The sequence below is a fragment of the Sinocyclocheilus rhinocerous genome, unplaced genomic scaffold, assembly GCF_001515625.1.
Source record: "Sinocyclocheilus rhinocerous isolate Xijiao unplaced genomic scaffold, SAMN03320098_v1.1 scaffold478, whole genome shotgun sequence".
Classification (NCBI taxonomy): Eukaryota; Metazoa; Chordata; class Actinopteri; order Cypriniformes; family Cyprinidae; genus Sinocyclocheilus; species Sinocyclocheilus rhinocerous.
This window is the reverse complement of record NW_015651483.1, coordinates 1,555,800-1,576,461: the sequence shown is the minus strand read 5'-3', so window position 1 is coordinate 1,576,461 and position 20,662 is coordinate 1,555,800. Positions and strand designations below refer to the sequence as shown.

General features: G+C 35.3%; 1 protein-coding gene across 2 annotated transcripts; it reads right to left on the bottom strand.

Moving 5' to 3' along the window:
* Positions 1 to 2,156: 2,156 nt before the first annotated feature.
* LOC107712877 (proteoglycan 4-like) lies at positions 2,157 to 15,017 on the bottom strand. Of its 2 annotated transcripts, none has more exons than XM_016518254.1 (19): positions 14,842 to 15,017; positions 12,148 to 14,203; positions 10,904 to 11,065; positions 10,508 to 10,820; positions 10,291 to 10,385; positions 8,392 to 8,417; positions 8,177 to 8,211; positions 7,916 to 8,063; positions 7,450 to 7,609; positions 6,997 to 7,129; positions 6,852 to 6,886; positions 5,888 to 5,966; positions 5,747 to 5,781; positions 4,887 to 4,932; positions 4,673 to 4,762; positions 4,522 to 4,541; positions 4,401 to 4,416; positions 4,087 to 4,191; positions 2,157 to 3,036 (listed from the first exon to the last, which is right to left on the bottom strand). In XM_016518254.1, the coding sequence occupies exons 1-19, from the start codon at positions 14,848 to 14,850 to the stop codon at positions 3,012 to 3,014; spliced, it is 3,588 nt and encodes a 1,195-aa protein (XP_016373740.1). In that variant the 5' UTR covers positions 14,851 to 15,017; the 3' UTR covers positions 2,157 to 3,011. The 2 variants fall into 2 exon arrangements, with proteins under 2 accessions (XP_016373740.1, XP_016373741.1); XM_016518255.1 differs by having other exon boundaries at positions 10,508 to 10,817.
* Positions 15,018 to 20,662: the final 5,645 nt, after the last annotated feature.

Sequence of the window (20,662 nt, the reverse complement as noted above, 5' to 3'; positions counted from 1 at the left end):
GTAACACATACCTGCGTGAATCGCCATAGACATAAACTTAGAGAAGTAGCTCCGGTTGGAATGTTCTTCCGCGGGATGTGTGCAGTTCTGTTTATTAACCGCTAGAGCGCCAAAAGTTACATAGTGCTGCTTTAAAGGGATAGATCACCCAAAAACGAAATCATTTTAACTCATTCATGTTGGTCTAAACATGTACGAGGTTCTTTCTTCTGTTGAACACAAAAGAAGATATTTTGAATAATGCTGCTGGTAACCAAATTTGTTGATGGTAGCCATTGACTTCTATAGTATTTTTAACCATACAATGGAAGTTAATGGCTACCAGCAACTATTTGGTAACCAGCATTCTTCAAAATATCTTCTTTTGTGTTCAACAGAAGAAAGAAACTCATACATGTTTGGAAAAAGTGGAGGGTGAGTAAACAAAGACAGAATTTTCATTTTTGGGTGAACTATCTCTTCAGTATCAGATTTGGATGGGAATGGCAGGAATGTGTGCGTGCTTCATGCAGTTGTGGATAGTATTTGTCATATTTAGAGGCCAGATAGCAAAAGTCTCTTATGACAGTTTAATGTCTGTTATATCAGCTTTATTGCTGTGTTTTGTGGAAACTGGTCAGAAACTTTACGGCCCCCATTAGTTTGACAGGGGCGTTTGTGTGAAGGCCATGGCTTCAGCTCATGTTCAGTGTTTTTTGTCTATGTAGAGGCGTTTGTGCTGGATATTATACCCTCCCTCTCTCTCCAGTGTATGTGTTTTCTGCCTGTTCCCGAGCCCTGCTGGGAGACGACCTCTGCCTGTCAGTGTCTACATGTCTGTACTGTACATGTGTGCGTGTCACTTCCTGTCTGTGTGTGCGGTTTAAATTTGAAAAGTTATGCACTGCATGGTGTTCCTGTTCTGATTTGCACTTTAATTTTTATTGTTAAAAAGAAAAAAAGGGAAAATAAAGAGCTATATGCATTTTGTAGTTTGTGTCGTTATTTTGATTTAATTTTAAAAAGTATATACCGGTATATATAGCGATATATATATATATATATATATATATATATATATATATATATAGCTGTTAAACAACAGCAAATCAACAACTTATATATGATGATATAACAACTTAAATATGATTTCTTTTTCTTTTTCAAAAAAAATATTAGGCAGCACAACTTTTTAAACATAAATATTAAGTTAATAGTAAGACATTTTCTTAAATATCAGACCAGCATATTAGTGACACCGAAGACAAGAGTTATGGCTGCTGAAAATTCAGCTTTGCCATCACAGATATTTTGAGATATATTAAAATAGCAAAGAGTTATTTATTTGTATTATATCAAAACATTACTGCTTTCACTCTATTTTTATTAAATAAATGAAACCCTTGGTGAGTAAAATAACATTTCAAAAACAAAAAATCTTACTGATCCACACTTCTGAATGGTTAGCTTTTATAATTATCTAAAACATTTTAAAATATTTAATTTATTATTAAGTACTATATTTGTAAATTTATTAAATACTTAATTAAATCATTTATATATTTTCCTTCCTTCCTTAACATAAACAGAACAACAATTTTGTGAATATATGAATATGAACATATATATATATAAGCTAAACGGGCTAGATGTCACATTTTATTTTAGCATGTTTTAAATGTTAAATGCATGTGTAATTATATCTATTTTTAATTATATAATTATTTATTAATTAAATTATTTTACACTACTGTTTAAAAGTTTGAGGTCAGTAAGACTTTTTTTTTTTTTTAAGAATTGAATACTTTTATTTAGCATTAAATTGATCAAAAGTGACAGTAAAGACATTTACAATTTTACAAAAAAAAATTCCATTTCAAATCAATGCTGTTCTTTGGAACTTTCTATTCTTTAAGTATAATGTTTTCCACAAAAATGAATGAATGAATGAGTAAATAAAAACTGTTCCATTTTAGATGATAATGAGAAATGTTTCTTGAGCAGAAAATCAGCATATTAGAATGATTTCTGAAGGATCATGTGACACTGAAGACTGAAGTAATAATGCTGAAAATTCAACTTTGCATAACAGGAATAAATTACATTTTCAAATATATTAAAATAGAAAACAGTTATTTGAAATTGAAATTATTTTATTGTAATTTTGATCAAATAAATGCAGCCTTGGTGAGCATAAGAGACGTTTGAAAACATCTGACAGACTCCAAACATTTGAATCCTTTACTTAACATAAACAGAGCAACTATTTTGAAATAACAAAGGCTGAAGATACACAACTGTGTCATGTACCGTCTTCACCAGAAAACTTTTACAAAATAAACAACACAAACTTGCACTACAAGCACGAGCATATTTTCCCTCACGTAGAGTAACCCTGAAGACTGGGAATACTTAAACATGCTTGTAAAATATAAAACAAATAACATGATACTAATTCAGCTAATACAAATACAAAGTATGTTTATAAAAACCTTTAAATTGCAATTCTAAACTTCTAAGTAAATGATACCACAAAAATAATGATGACTTAGGAACTGCATTTTAATGTTGACATTGCAATAAACTGTTAAAACCGAACCCAGATGTGAAGCTGTTTTAACCTGCGCAATCTGTCATTTTTTTTAATTTAAATTGTTTAATTATGGATTTTAAAATTATCAGACAACCTCAGACTAGATAGACCGTCTTTGCCACAGAACTCATAACTAACACTTAGATCTAATGGTTTAAATAATCCGAAGAGCTTCTCACCACACCATACATGGGCCTTTTTTCACAGAATGAACATATTATGCACGAATATAGAAGAACTCGCCTGCAGCCACTTACAGACTGATGCACAATCACAAACATAATTCTTCCCACTTGACAGACACGTCTCCGCTTGAGCTTGTGTGGGTGACATTTACTGTGGTGCTCATCAAAACACAGCCCACAGGAGGGTTATGAACTCAGAAACAGTGCAGATCCAGCGCAGTCCGTCTTTCCCCCTCGCAGCCGGAGTTATTTGACTATTTTGAGACGAGTTTGATTGGCCTAGAATAGACAAACATGTTCTCTAAAATGTCAGTAAACATCATTGTAGCCTAAAAAGGCCAGAGGTTAGGAATGACCAGGGAAAAATTTAAGCCAGCACTAAATGTTCAAAAGTCAAGGATGAAGTACAAAAAGACTGAGAATAATCTTTCCATATGAATATATAAGGAAGACAGAGGCTAGTTGTCACATTATATTTGAGGCAATTTTATCCTCAATTTTTTAAAGGCTAAAAGTATGTATAATAACATTATGTGTGTGTGTGTATATACTGTATATATATATATATATATATATATTTGTTTTTAATTATATAAGTATTCATTAATTACATTATTTTACATTACTGTTTAAAGGTTTGAGGTCTTTTTTTTAAAGAATTTAATACTTTTATTTAGCTAGGATGCATTAAATTGATCAAAAGTGACAGTAAAGACATACTTTTACTAAAAATTCAAATCAATGCTGTTCTTTTGAACATCCTGTTCATTAAAAGTATCATGTTTCACACAAAATATTAAGCAGCACAACTGTTTTCAGTTGAGATAATAATAAGAAATGTTTCTTGAGCAGAAAATCAGCCTATTCGAATGATTTCTGAAGGATCACTGAATGACTGGAGTTATGATGATGAAAATTCAGCTTTGCATCACAGGAATAAATTACATTTTAAAATATATTAAAATAGAGAACAGTTTTTTGAAATTGTAATAATATTTCACAATATTAACGTTTTTACTGAATTTTTAATCAAATAAATGTAGCCTTGGTGAGCGTAAGATACTTTTTTCAAAAACAAATCATATAGACCCTAAACATTTGAATCCTAGTGTATATTTTTCATATTTCTGATTCAAAACAGTAGTTATTTATTTATTTATTCTGTTCTGTTTGATGAATAGAAACATTTCAGAAATGTTGCCTATATTTCAACAATAAGCTGTTTAATGTCTGGATCCACTGTGACAACTTACCCCATATAGTGCAACAACATGATCTGCTATTGGGGCATGTTGTCACAAAAGCTCAAAATGTGTTTAATGTACGTACTTGCTGTAAATAGGCATGGAGCCTCCAGCTATGATGTCGGCGTACAGGTCCGGAGGAGGAAGAATCTGGAGGTCTGAGACATCTAAATCGTCTTCCTTTTTATTTCTGAAGGAAATATACAATAACAACATGATCTAGTTGGCAGTTAGCACTACGGTTGCACAGGTTGAGGGAATGAGACATGGTTTCTGAAAAACCATCTCAAACATTCATGTAAAACCAGTCTGACCACATACTGCTGCGGGGAAAAGACGTCTCATGAATTACTGTCTGTGTTATGTGTGAGAACATGCATATTTTTTGTGAGCACTTACAAGCTGTCAGGATCCTCTTCAAGTGGTAACAGATGAAACCAGAAGTGGAAAGAAGAAGAAGAAGAAAAAAAGTGAGTGTGGGTAGATGTGACTGTTTATGTAATTCAGAGTCAAAACATACCTGGTGTGAGCTCTGGCATTCTTGACGCACAAACAGCCAAATAAGGAAACAGGAAGTAGAGATTAGTTGCTATCCTGTAATCTAATCGGTTACAGTAAGCGATCTTTAGTGAACTCAAAGGAAGTAGACAATAACTAAAGCGATGGCCTACATTGGGCTGTTGTTTTGTGGTAGAGGCTGAGAGGACGTCTTGGGTTGCATAAAGAATGTGGAGAGTTTTTGAATCGCTTCCTGTTTTCTTCTGCAACACAGTAAACAAATGCTTATTCTTGTGTTCTTAATGTGAAACAGTTTATTACAGAGCAAAGTTAGTACAGAAGTATGACGTCATTTTAGTGAACAGAATAGAATAGAACGGAACTTACAGCACGTTCATATAAGTTGAATCACTTTGGTCTTGGTGAACAGGATCTGAAAAAAAGAAATTAACGCAGGGACAAAAAAAACATAAGAATCAACAAGTTAATAATAATAATACTATTTATTATTATTATTATTATCATCATCAACAATTTTGGATTTTATTTTATAATTATGACTTAGAATCTCATAATTTTGACTTGTGTCATAAGTTTGTCAGAGTTTCTTTAGCTCATAATTTAGAATTTTTGTTATAATTTGGACTTTTATGTCATAATTATGACTTTTCATGTCAATTTTGACTGTGTATGTCAATTTTGACTTTTTATCTCAGAATTATGACTGTTCATGTCATATGTTTGACTTTTTATGTTATAATTCTGATGTTTTATGTCATAATTATGACTGCTCGTGTCATAATTTCGCCTTTTTGTCATAATTATGACTGTTCATGTCATAATTTCAACTTATGTCATAATTATTACTTTTTATGTCATAATTTCAACCTTTTATGTCATAATTGTTTTTGGTCATAATTCTGATTACGTCATGATTTCAACAAAATTTCAACTTTTTATGTCATAATTATGTTTTTGTCAGTTTTCTTTTTTTTTGTCATAATAGACTTTTTTATCTCATGATTTTAGCTTATGTCATCATTCTGACTATTAATGTAATAATAATCATTTACCAAAGTGTGACTTTTTTGCTTATGTGGTGGAAATAGGCTTCCATAAATGTAACTATGAACAAGTGAATGATATATTGTAGCTATAATGACTAATATAGTTAATATAGTCTTGGATGTTCCCAATTGGTAGTGTTCCTGTGAACATTTTTCCATGATGTCTCATCAGTGACTCACCTTGAGCTGGTGTGGCGTGTGATTGATTCAGCGCTCTGAAAGATTGAACATACACCCCTCGTAAACAATACAACAGCTTAACAGCCAAGCTTTGTAACTGAGTACAAAAGAAGGCGAATGTACACACAAGATAACACTCACATGTGTGCTGTTTCATTAGCAGAGCCAAACACAGGGTCGTCATCATCATCACATGTCCACTCATCACTGTCTTCTGAGACTGATAAAATAAATAAATAAATGAGTGCCGTCAAACGATTAATCGCGATTAATCGCATCCAAAATAAGTTTTTGTTTACATAATATATGTGTGTGTACTGTGTATATTTATTATTTATATATAAATACACACACATACAGTATATATTTTGAAAATATTTACATGTATTTACATGTATATATTTATATTCATATAGTTTATATTATATATGAATGTATTTAATATAAACAACATATTTTTCTTAAATATGTACATGCATGTGTGTATTTATATATACATAATAAATATACACAGTACACACATATTATGTAAACAAAAACTTTTATTTTGGATGCGATTAATCGCGATTAATCGTTTGACAGCACTAAAATAAATAAATAAATAAATAAAATGAAAACTGCAATATTTTGATTTACTAGAAAACATTGCGGTTTATGTCTTGAGTAGGATTTGTATTCTGTATTATAAAACACAACCATCTAAAAAACCAAATAACGCACAGACATTACCCTCATGAAAATATGCTGTACTGATACCATGGGTACTGTATCAGATAAAATACAATAGTATTATTATTTACCTGAAATATATACCATGGTACCTCATGATGGTATTCCAAAGTATTTCAATACTGCGATGGTATTCTCAATAAAGTAGTGTCCAACATGATGTTACCATCATAGAATATTTGTAGCATAATGTGGGGTTGGGATTTTGAACCAATGAAATTTCACAGTGGGCGGGGCTAGTTAGTGCAACGCAGCAGAAAGTAATCAACAAAATATTCTGTTGCATATTGTGGTCATGGCTGGATAAGACAGTGTAAAACACACAAAACATATTAGAAATAAATATTATGAATCAAAAATAAATGAAAACTCTTACAGCTCTCATGGTTCATGCCGTAATGCTCGGAGGTCCTAAAAGCACACATGGAAACAAATAACACTTCCATTTGTAAACTAGATCAAGATCAGTTTAGCACACAATGCTAACATGTTGTAGCAAGCCTGGTCATTTCTATGGCTACCTGCTGCCTGTACTGGTGACCTCTGGGTCTCTGAGTCCATTGCCGTTGAGTCTATTAGATGCCGTTGTCATCTTCCCCAGCTCCATAATGCCACTGATGTTCAAATCCACACTCTCCACCGGGACGTAGCCGTCTGAAAAACAACACACAGCACACTGCCAATCTGCATTCCAGCAGAAGCATCTGAAAAATGAGATAAACGCTTACATACACCATCTAACAGATAAGTCAGAGCTCAAGGACTCGTTCAGGTCCTTGCTTAGTGACAGATCTATTTAGGCATTTAGTCCTTATGAGGGTAAATTCGTAACAATGCTCATTTTCCACACCTCATTTATCTGTAAAACTCATTTAGCGCGATGCTAATTATTTGCGACTTGTGCAAGAGCAAAGATAATGGCGCTAAATTAATTTGTGTGTGTGTAGATTGTGTATTTGTTGCGTTGAGCTCACATTTGTTGTTGCTGTCCTTTGCCAGCCATTTTCCTTTAGGGCAGTTGTTGGTACGGATGATGCTCACGGTGTCTCCAACCTTCACCGGCAGGTCGTTTTTACTGCCTTTACAGTCCTCTAACACTTTAACATGATAAATGGGCTCTTCCTGGCCTGTGATCTGCATTAAACATCAATACACACACAGACAGTTACATTAACACGTGCTCATCACTTAACTGACCCTGCCATGTGGATTAAAAAAGAATCCCTGCTGTTAGCGAGAAATTGAAACGTACGGCTCATTTCACGTTTGATTAAAACTATTGGGTTTTAGTGATGGTAAGTGCATCTTTTGATTTGCTTGAGGAGTGGGATGTGGATTGTAATACGTAATGGATTTTGAGAGTTTAATAAGCAATAATTATGCAGAATTATTGGTGCGAACACACCAATACTGACTTGTAAAAAAATGCTAATTAATTACCTTAAATTTTTTCCTCATTTCATTTTCTTTCTTTTCCTTTTCTTTCTGCTCCTTCTTTTCCCTCTCCTTCTCTTTCTCTTTTTCCTTTTCTCGCTGTTTCTCTTTTTTCTTTAGCTCTTTGTCATCTGACACTTTTCCTGAGTTCTTCCTGTGGATTGAATGCTTTCATCATTACATCCAGATAAGTTGTTTTGGGAATGTAGACGTAGTTTAAATTAGTACTGTGCATTTAAAAATTAAAAATAAACTGCTGCTACAAACCTGGCGAACAAGCTTTTCTTGGGAGCCTCCTCCACCTAATAAGGTTGGGTGATTAAAGGCAACGTGTTTCAACAAATCATTTCAAAAACAGAACATGCAATAAGAAGACATGAAAAATAGGTGATAATGCTACAAATGCTGCAGTCATAAGGTACTGACATTAACCTTAAGACTTTAAACTGTTATTCTAAAACAATTTTAACGGTAAAACTTACCGCATCTGGAGCATCAGCATATGGATCTAAGTTTCAAACAATAGGAAATATACGTCAGTGAGATAAAAGAGAATCTAAAACAAACGAATGACATGACTATTTCCTGTGTGTTTATCGTTTTTGTGGATCCGAAGGTCATCAGAGATGAGATTACTGGGAACATAAATAACTACACTATAAAAAAAAAAAAAGTGTTTTTGTCCTGGTTTCCAGTTAAATATCAAAACATTCCTAAAATAAGAATTTACTTGAGAAGCAAAATTATGTAAGAATATAAGACTTGATTTCCGAGAATTTTACACCAAATGGCAAATAATTTTTCTTTTTTTAAGCATAAATCATATTGTAAATTGTATTCATTTGTGTCAAAAATAATTGTTATATATAAGTCATATTTTTTGAAAACAAGGCTTCATATCTTCCAAAATTTAGCTCCAAGGAAATTTGATCTTTAATGAATAAAAAATGTTAATGATGATATATATATATGTGCGATTTGCCGGGGGGATCCTCTGGTCAATGCATCCCTGCCTCTGCTGAATTATTTTTATAATAAAAACATTCCCGCGAACCCTCTCTGATGTCCCGATCTGAATCAAATGATTTGTGATACGCGATCCGATTGGAGCGCTTCGAAATAGTGAATAATTTTACGACGCAATGGTTTAACTGATTCGGAGTTTCAAAAAGCTCCGTTGTGTTCTTTGCGCGCTTACTCTATATAATTTATTCGTTGTTTGAATAACCGTGGAAATGAAATCATTACAATTAATAGGCCTAACGTACAATGTTTTTATTAAACTGTAATCACGTTAAAAAGCCTACAGTTTCCGTCGTATTAAAAACATTTCATAAAAATGTTCAAAATCATCCCCTCCTCTGTTTTTTTTCACAAATCGCACCCTGTATATATATATATATATACATATACATATATATATACACACACATACACTACCGTTCAAAAGTTCATCAAGGCTGCATTTATTTCATCAAAAATACAGAAAAAAACAGTAATCTTGCTGTACAATATAAAATAATGGTTTCTATTTTAATATCCTTTAAAATATTATTTATTTCTGTGATGCAAAGCTGAATTTCCATCAGTCATTACTCCAGTATAAAGTGTCACATGATCCTTAAGAAATCATTCTAATATGCTGATTTATTATTAGAATGATCAATGTTGTCAACAGTTGTGCTGCCAAATATATTTTTTGGAAACTGCGATACGTTTTTCAGGATTCTTTGATGAACAAAAAGTTAAAAAGAACAGCATTTATTCAAAATATAAATCTTTTCTAACAATATAAATCTTTGCTATCACTTTTTATCAATTTAACACAAATTTGAAAGAATTCAAAGAATTTGAAACAAGTTTTAATTTCTTTCAAAAAGAATAAAAATTTACTGACCCCAAAGTTTTGAACAGTAGTGTATATTGTTAGAAAATATTTCTATTTTAAATAAATGCTCTTCTTTTTAACTTTTTATTCATCAAAGAATCCTGAAAAAAAGTATCACAGGTTCCAAAAAAATATTAAGCAGCACAACAGTTTCCAGCACTGATAATAAATCAGCATATTAGAGTGATTTCTGAATGATTATGTGACACTGAAGACTGGTAATGATGCTGATGATGATTCAGCTTTGGATCACATGAATAAATTAGATTTTGATGTATATTAAAACAGAAAAAGGTTATTTTACATCGTAATAATATTTCACAATATTACATTTTTTCCTGTATTTTTGATCAAATAAATGCAACCTTGATGAGCATAAGAAACTCCTTTAAAAAAACATTAAAAATCTTTCTGATCACACACACACATTTTTTTAAAGAACCTAATGAAAACTAGAAAAAAAAGTACTTTAGTGAATACTTCTCGCACTTACTCTTTGGAGGTCCTTTCTGTTTCTTAATCTTTGTCGTTTTGCTTTTTTTACTGTCTACTTGATCATCAAAGACATTGTCACCTCTTTCAAGAGTCCTGGAGGAAAGTCAGAAACAAAAATGTGATTCCGTGTTCAATACCGATAACATATACTTTTATATATATATATATATATATATATATAGTCACAGTAAATGATCATGAATTTAACGGCTTACCCTGATGGAGTCAAGGCAGGAGAGCTTCGCACTGAGTCCTGATTTACAGCAGCTTGAGTTTCTGGAAATGGAGAGCCAGAGTTCATAGACCCATAATCCACATCTCTATCATCCATGTTCGGAAACATGTCCTCTTTCAACTGCTGTTTTGGGCTCAACTGTCTCAGGAAGGCTTCCTCATGAGCTGAAATTGGCCTTTTGGTACTAGAAGCTGATGATGGTACTGATGGAGGCCTAAAGGTTGAAAATGCTGGAGCCTTAGGTTCCTCAACATCTTCATAAAACTCAAATGAGTTGTCATATAGTGATTCTTCTGATGAAAAAAAAAGGTAATTTATTACTTAGGTAGACAAACACTTAGCACAGAGTTTCAGATTTTTGGGGTAATTTTGTTACCATGTGTTTCTAGAGGTTCAGATGGTGTTGTGGGAATCTGGAGGTCTCTGGCAGGAGATTGAGTTGGTTTCTCAAGTGGGGGATCCACAATGGGTGAGGCTGGCAGAGCCTTCCTAGGCGGTGGGGGAGGAGGATTCACTGGTTTGACCACTGTCACCACCCCTGCAGAAACAAGACAATAAATATTAGAATGGACAACCAATGGACCACCACCACCAAGCCATACATAAACATAAAAATAAACTTAATTCAACATATTTTATGAAAACAAGTCTTGCTTTCTAATGCAATTTCATAAATTTATCTTGTCGACGTTCATTCGATATTTTTTATTTTAAAGAAGTGTACATTTTACCTGCATTTATTGCATTCTGAAACTAACAAGGAAAAAGACTAAACTGAGAAAGTTATGTCTGCAAAGCCAATGGAAATGGCAAGGTCAAGGAAACAGAGCAGGTAGAACAGGACTATGGAATGAAAATGGAGGAAGCATGATGTTTATACTCAAGCCTAATCAAATACACAAGACTAAAGTGAATACAAAGCAGAGTGAATTGTCTCTTTTCACAATTTTAAGTGATGTAATCATGTTTAATACCACATAATTGACAGTAGAGGTCATTTTAATTTCAGGCTGTAATGAAAACAATTATTTTCTTGGTAAATATGTTTCTAAACTATGAGCAATATGGTCTAATTACAACAACTGCTTACGAGAATATACTGTATGTAAGCCTAAATAGCATTTAGTTCAACTGAAAACTGAAATGTCCCAGTTTTAGATATTTCCTTTAGACAGATTATTCTTTGTCATTCTGATTATGAAAGACATGTTGCCCAACATAGCTACAATAGACTTACATATCTTGCATAACAACCCTCCCTGAAGGAAGGAATTCACCTAACTCCTCAGTCACAAAAGTATTTAAACACTGCTTTCCAAAGCTAAAAGATATTTACAATGGTGAAGAATTAAAAAAAAAATATATATATATATATATATATTTGTGCTGACTAACTTTTGGACTCTCAGGAACAGCAACACTCTACAAAATTTCTGAAACTGCCAGAACTTCATCTGAGACTTTTTTTTTTCCAAAGTCATTTAAGCATCCATCTGCGCAAATGTCAAACTTATTCATACATGACTGGCCTACAACAAAAGAAGCCTTCTACAATGGGTGAAATTTATCTCAGACAACAAAACCGTGGCTAAGATTGTACAGTGTGAACCCCATACTTACTGTGATCAAAGCCATTAACTTCGACAGTTTCAGGTGGGTAAGTTTTAGGTGGCAACCGAGTATGATCCACATAGTCAACTGGAGGGAGTTTAGGGATATCAAACACTTCGGGTACAGGTTGGGCTTCCTCAGGCAGGGTTTCTAAAGTTGTGGCAAGCTGTGGTAAGGTTTTTTCAAGTGGAGCTAGATCAGGTTGGGTCACCTCAGCTGTGGCAGTCTTAGGCAGAGGTGTGGGAGTTTCAGGCAGAGGTATCTTGGGTGTAGCTGTCTCAACTAGGGTTGTATTTTCAGGTATAGATGTATTTTCAGGTGTGGTAGCCAGTGGGTTCACTGTAGACTTTCTCTTGGCCTTTTCCAGAAGGTTAAATACACGGCTATCATTTGGTGACCGTTTTACCGAGGCCATCTCCTCTGCTCTCGCCAAGGCTGAGAGGGCTGAAAGCGGCTTGGTTGAGGACTGGTCCTCATTAGACCTCTCTTGGTTAATAGCTGCCTTGTCAGTCAGAGCTTTTGCATTCTCCAGTAACACGTCTAGAGGTGCAGCAGGAGTATAAACTTCTGGAGGAGGGCTTGAGACTGGAGCAGGTGTATATTCTAAGGGATTCACCAAGGGCTCTGGAGATACCGCTGGAGGGGTGGATGGGGCAGGGGACCTGGAGACAACTTGACTCCTGGGAACTGGGGCAATAGATGTACGTATTGCTGGAGTGGGTATGGTTTGCTCAGAAAAGCCTCCATCTGGAAAGTCTTCATCAAAAACAGGGGGCGGAATATCAGTGAATTCTGTAGGTGGACTTCCTTTAGGGGGAGGAAATACTTCTGATAAACTGAGCACATGTATATTTGGTTTGGAAGATTCAGTGTCAGGAGGAGATGAAATAGAGGTTTCTGGTTTTGATTTAGGAATAGCTTGAGACGGTGTTGGGATGGCTGATTCAGGAATCTTTGGCTTAGGGCTGGCAGAGGTTGAACTGCCTGGAGCTGGAATACTTGGGGCAGGAATGTTGAGGAAAGAAGTTATTCCAATTGAAGTCTGAGAAGGTACAACAGCCTTAGGAACAACAGGTACACTTTGAGTAGGGGGAGTAGCTGTTACAGTTGGGCCAGCAGGAGCTGGGTGACTTGGAGCAGGGGTACGACTAGCTGGTGTTGGTCTTTCCACTGTATTTGCCTCCTCATTCTCATCTTTGCTATTTTTTTGAGTGGTAAACACAAAATTATTGGGTGTGTAATTCCGAGGTGTATAGGGGCTGGGTTCAGGCTCTGGGGTATCAGCTTTTATTGGAGGCACTGGCAGAACCAGTGGAAGATTGCGGTCGTTCAGAGACTTTTTGGCAGTGGCACCCTCTTTTACTGTTTCTGCCTTATCATTCTCATCTTGGCTAGTTTTTTTAGGAGTAAATACAAAACTCTTGGGTGTGGACATTTTGGCTGGTGGAACGGATGCAGGCGTAAGTGGGCTGGGTTCAGGTTCTGGGCTTTCAGCTTTTTTTGTAGCCACTGGCAGAACCAATGGAAGATTCCTGTCCTTCAGAGACTTTTTGGTAGTGTTCACCTCCTTCACAGGGTCTGTTTTCTCACATTCATCTTTGTTCGTTTTTTGAGGGGTAAATACAAACTTTTTGGGTGTCGTCACTTTGACTGGTGAAGCGGACATAGGTGTACGTGGACTGGAATCGGGCTCTGGAGTTTTGGTTTTTGGAGCCACAGGCAGAACCAGCGGAAGATTCCTGTCTTTCAGATTCTGCTTAACAGTGTTGACCTGCTTATTATCCAGCAGTTCATCATTATTTATGGGTTGGTTCTCTCTGGTCTTTAATCCCCAAGGTGGAGAGAGCTGGCGACTGAGATTTTTGTCCTCCTTGAAGACTACACGTGGTGCATGAAGCGACCCTTTTTGCACAGCAGCATTGATGGATGAGATCAAAGGATTGCTGAATTTTGTCGATGGAGGGATGGTTTTGGGTTTCTCTGGGAGGGCAGGTTTAGTCTGGATCTTCAGACCATTTTCACCCTGGAACCGTGCCTTCAGGGTTTTAAAGTCTCTTGATTCATCCTGATGTATAAAATGTAGTAAACATTAAACATTGCACTATGGAATGCATATGACAGGTTAGTATATTCAGCGAAATCTCAGAACTTAACAAATAAACAACGCAACAACATTCATGTGTTTACAAGAATCGGAAGGCCGTGTGATGACACGCTATTATTGTTCAATCAAATTCCGTACATTTTAATAGTCAAAACCACACCAGTTGATGTCAAAATGCATAGTAATATTCAATAGAAATTAACAAGCTGAGGTGAAAGAGCCGTGTTAAGAAAATTGTGGCTCTTTAAAGCAATAGTATGACATTTGAATTGGCAATAAGCTAGTTTCAGTAAATCAATAAACTGATTTTTGGTATCGGAAACTCTTACAAAAGAGATTGCAATACCATGGTACTGAACAAGTACCATATTTATTGTATTTACATGGTATTTCAAAGAATAGCATGGTACTACCAAAATGAGGTATGTACAAAAACTTGGTATTGTAAATGTACGTCCCAAACTCAACTTTCTTCACAATTGTCCAATATTAAATTTTAATTCATGCATTTGTGTTTGAGGAACCCATATGGTAAAAATTAAGCCTAGCTCATACTCAGAAGTTGCCAACAGAATAACATTCATGTCAAGGTTTCTCACCTGTTCCATTATTCTGACTGAAGTCTTCCAGCAGTTCGTCAAAAAAGAGGTACTTCGCTCTCCTCAGCCCCTCATAATTAATAATCCATTGAGTTATTCCTTTATGATTCGAAGAGATCCAGCATGTACAACTAAAATGGTGTTGTGTCGCAGTTGTTAGAGAATAAATAGCACGTAGAGTGAGAACTCGCCCAATGGCCCTGAAACTGGAATGAGGTTGGATGAGCGTGTTCATGTGTTAGTGACGAGATAAAGGAATGTCTCGTCAAACAAGTCACTTCATTGAACGCCAGCACTGTTTTCATTCTTAAAGAATGCAGTCAGTCAAGAACCACAGAAATCCATGAAGGCAAAGTTTCTATTGTCAAACAGCCGCAATCAAACTCTCATTACGTCTTTACTCCAGGTATCCTAGAAATAACACAAATATATTGGTCAATATTGTTCACACACCTCTTGTGATTACATTCACAGAGCATGTGTTTTACTCTCAGGAGATGTGTCTCTCCCTTGTGAAAAATCTAATCTGCTGACTTCAAAGAAAGTTAGCCCTTAATTTAAATTGCCTTTAAAGACATGCTCCTTATCCTTATCTCTGAGGAAATGAAGTTCTACAGTATGCTCCTTTTTCATTTAACCCATATATAGAGACCGGGGCTAGTTGTCACACTTTTCACTGAAGTGAATATTTCTTCTGGTGGCTTTATTTTTGAAAGCCAATTTCTGAATAGATATCTTCTAGTTTTATAGATGTCTAGTTCTGACTACAAAATTCACAGGGGAAAAAATGACTAATTGAGCCTATATTGGTGCATATTATCACACTATAAGGGCTAGAATTTCAATGTGGGATTATTAACACTTCTTTGAGAAAAATAAAGTAAATCACAGACAAAACAATTCATAAAACCCTCATTTTGGCCAGTGGACTTTAGAATTAAAGCACTTTTGACTCAGGCCCATGTGAAAACATTCCCACATGACATAGTTTTTTACTTCCTTATATATGCAGTCAAAACAATCAGAGCTCAGGATAAGTAATTTGCTCAAAGACAAAGAGAAACTACAGTCGTGGCCAAAAGTTTTGGCAGTGACATCAATTTTGTGTTTTGCAAAGTTTGCAGTTTAAGCTGTTGTGGTGTTCATTCACATTGTTTCTAGATTATTGTGTAGAGTGATCAGATGTATTTGAAATAATTGCTAAAATCTTCATTGGCCAAAAAAACCCTGAACTTTTTACAAAAAAACAAAATTCACTGATTTTTGATCCTGACCAAATGACCAGCTAACATTAATTGACTAATCACATCAGCAGCACATGTGAAAGTGTGAATGAGTACTAGTCAGGTTAATCACTATCATACTAATTAGATTGTAAGAGCAGACTGATTTCTATAAAAGGAGGGAAGAAGCGCTTCCAATCATTGCGTTCTTGTTAGCAATGGTTACCTCCAAAGAAACACGTGCAACCATCATCGCTTTGCATCAAAATGGCCTCACATGATAGGAAATTACTACAAAGAATATTGCACCTGAATGAAGGTGTGAGAGCATCTGCACACACAGTGAGGCCAAGACTTTTGGACAATAGCCTGGTGTCAAGAAGGGCAGCAAAGAAGCCACTTCTCTCTAAGAAAAATGTCAAGAACAGACTGAAATTCTGCAGGAAGTTCAAGGATAGGACAGCAGAAGACTGGTGCAAAGTTATTTTCTCTGATGAAGCTCCCTTCCGACTGTTTGGGACATCTAGAAAATTGATTGTTCGGCGAAGAAAAGGCGAACGCTACCATGAGTCCTGTGTTGTGCCAACAGTGAAGCATCCTGAGACCATCCATGTGTGGAGTTGCTTTTCAACCAAGGGAGTGGGCTCTCTCATAATTCTGCCCAAAAACACTGCCATGAATAAAGAATGGTATCAAAACGTCCTGCAAGTGCGACGACTTCCAACGTCCATGAGCAATTTGGTGATGATCCAGGGATTTTCCAGCATGATGGAGCACCAGGTCACAAAGCAAGAGTGATAAAGAAGTGGCTCAAAGATCATTACATTGAAATTTTGGATCCGTGGCCAGGCAGCTCCCCGGATCTCAATCCCATAGAGAACCTGTGGTCAGTTCTCAAAAGGAGAGTGGACAAGCAGAAGCCCACGAATTGTGATCAACTCCGAGAACTAATAAGGCAAGAATGGATCGCCATCAGTCAGGATTTGGCCCAGAAGCTAATATCCAGCATGCCAGAGCAAATCGCAGAGGTTATGAAGAACAAGGGTCAACACTGCAAATACTGACTCATTATATTTTTTGCCAATAAAAGCCTTTAAAACTTATGATATGCTAATCATTGTTTTTCAGTATACAATAGAAACATGTGGAAAAATAATCTACATATCCTGAAGCAGCACACTTTGCAAAACACAAAATTTATGTCACTGCCAAAACTTTTGGCCATGACTGTAGCTACTAACCTAGCTAGCAAATCACTCCCATTCCTGCAAAGTGAGGGAATCTTAAAACTAAGAACGAAAATATGCATTTGACCTCCGACCCAAATTATCAGTGATATTTATCGATAACTACACATTTGCAGTCATGATTGACACAAAGGTTAGTAATATGTTAAAATGATCATAAAACTGCTCTTGAAACAAGTTTCTGTGGAACAAAGCAGGCCTAATGTAGAAATTTCCCTATAAAGCAAGTGAGAGTGAATTTAAATGTTGTGTTCAATGAAATGTGCTTACTTATCTGGCAAAGTTCCAGTTCAGCGATTCAATTCACATACTGAATCTAATTTAGATTGTGTGGCAAGATAATTCAACCTCTGAAACAGCATTTCAGCTAATGGATATTGTTCTTCTTTCTCTTCCAAATCTAGTAGGCCTATGATTGTAGGTAGAAAAATGTACACTCAGTAAATTAGTTTGTGTTTCACTGGCAGATACACCCATAGTACTGAACTTTGTCCTGTCACCTAGTGGTGTGGATGCAATATTGCATAAAAGCAAAAGTTATGGTAACACTTTATTTCGATAGTCCACTTTGGACATTCTATTATCAGTAAGTAACTTTGCAACTACATGTCAACTAGCAGTTAGTCGAGTATTAGTAGACTGTCTGCTTAACACTTAAGACTATCTTCTAACACTTTCTTTGTCAACTTATTCTACTAACCCTAAACCTACCCTAAGTCTACTCTGAGAGTTAGTAGACATGTAGTTGCAAATTAATGAGAATTAGTTGACATGTAGTTACAAAGTTACTTATAGTTAATAGAATGTCTAAAGTGGACTATCGAAATAAAGTGTAACCAAAGTTATTAATGCCATTCTAGAAACATCCTGTTCATGGCCCATTGCTTTTTTTTCCCCTTTAACCCTATAATGTGGGTTACAAAGCGTGGCATTCAGCTGGTCATGTGATCTCAATAAGAACGAACCACCCTTATGTAGAGTAAAACAGCTTTTCTACTGCACCCCTTCAAATATAAGACATGTTTGGTAAGGCAACGAGGCAGAACAACATTTTGGGATGTGTTTATTGGTAACAGTATTACATGGTGGGTTACGTAAATCAAGAGAAAAGAAAAAAATGCTCTAAAAAAATCCACTGTAGAATATCATTATCATCAAGATAAAAATAATGTGTCCTTTTACATGACCAAACCATTAGCTGAGGTAAAGGCAAAAGAGAAACGTACTGAAATTGGACTCCCATTCACCTTGATTTTCACCTTCATCATCTTAATCCTCAAAATGAAGATCTTGAAGGTCCAAAACGGCTTTTATTTGAAATTAAAATGGGACTCTGGCCATAAAATAGGAGGAAGTTGTTGTCACAGTAATGGAATGCTCTGAGCTTTTCAGATGCAATGAAAACAGATGCCATTCATGATGATTTTCTCTGATTGGAGGTTGGATTACAGACAGATATTCTGGTGTGTTTTAATGCGATCAGACGGCCCAAAAGTCAACATGAAACGGCCTTCGCAACCCATTTTAGTCTTAATGTGACATATTCAACTGGATACATCAGGGCAGGACTTCACATTGGGAGTGAATTGTGAAAAGTGGGTGTTACATGTCAGATTGGAGCTAGATTTCTCAAATCTAGTTTCAAATTTCTGGTTATGTTAATCAAAATGGAAGTTTCTTTGGACTAACATGCACCGATAAATGTGCCGAAAGGTGTATTAAAAAGTAATCAGGGCACATTTTGATGTCATATTGACTTTAAGGTCTCTGTGAATGTGTGTCTGCATGAATATGTATGTATATGTGATCGTGTGTATGCGTAATTGTGATTGCTGCATTAACACACACACGTTGAGAAGCTCTGGTCTTCCTCCATCACAGTTGCCAGCTTCATCATCTTGACAACAAACCAAAAGAGATCACACAAATATGACACCAACTATTTACCAAAGGACCCTCTCAGCCATTAAAAACATAATAACAGTTTTTTTTCGGGTTTGTTTCAGGCCACTTAAAAACACACATCCTGCTGAAATCAAAAGACCGACGACAAGCTTTGATCGCGAGATAGCAACGTAAACCGCTGGGAGTTTGGGACACATGTTAATATTGCTTGGGTTTTATGACGAGTTTGCATCACTAAGGCCAGCCTATTTTATGGCACGGAAGTCCACAGGATGGAATGAACACTGTTATAATCGGAACCATTATTATTATCGTCATTATTATTTGTCGTCGTCATCGTCATTGTCGTCATTATTATTATTTACAAAATGAGTTTGGCAAACCAACGATCAGATTTTAAAGTCATTTTTACCCCTAAAACACATCTAAAGTTGACTTCAAGGGCTCCACTTGACTTATAAAATAAAAATTCCATTTCAACGTCGTTTTTTTTTTTTTTTCTCATTAGTATTATACAAAAGCTATAGAGAAGGAACAGTTTGATCGCATGTTTTTGCAACGTTCGTACCCTCGAGTCCCCCAATCAGATTCAGCTGCTCCGAAATCTTAAGATTTGGCAAAAGTCTATCCTCGTGTCTGTTCTCCATGGGTCCACAGAGAGAGAAAGTGTAGCCATTCAAAATGGGCTGTGTATTCTCTGTATTTTTTTTTGTTTCTCAAGTAAAATAATTATTTATTGCTAATATTCAATAAAAATTAAAATATGTGTGTTGCCAGTGACCGTTTTTTTGAGGGCTTTTAAAATTGTACATTTTATTATTCACAGCTCCATATTTTAATGGGTTCTGGGATCTGAAACACAAATAACAATAAACTGGATACTTATCATATTCTAAATCTGATACATGGATTATGTATAGATTTTTTTTAACAATATATAAAGTAACCCAGATCACAATTGAAACTTTCTGTCACTATGATAGCATAGGCACATAAAAAATAAGCATAGGCCTATTTTTGTGCATTCTGACTATATATATATATATTCATTGATATTTAATTTTTTTAACCTTTTGTAGGGCTTTTTATTCTTATTTTTTTATTGTTCATAGGTCTATTAATGAGGTCTGACACACCTTCCCATGTTTATTTGTTAAAACGATGTAAATTATCCTATATATTTGTAAACTGGATACTTATAAGAGGGTTTAATAAGTATGTATATATATACATATATACATACATACATATATATTTGAAAATGTGATTTGTACTGTGATTTGTACCGTGTCACCTAAAAAGCAGATCTGTCTCACATGTGAGGGAGACAAATTAGATCACATTTGGGCCACATAGATGTGATATGTCAAATATGCCGTTCCTCCTAATCAGCACCAGGTGGCAACAGAGGTCTTTCTGAGACTTACACTGAAACCAAAGGCTACA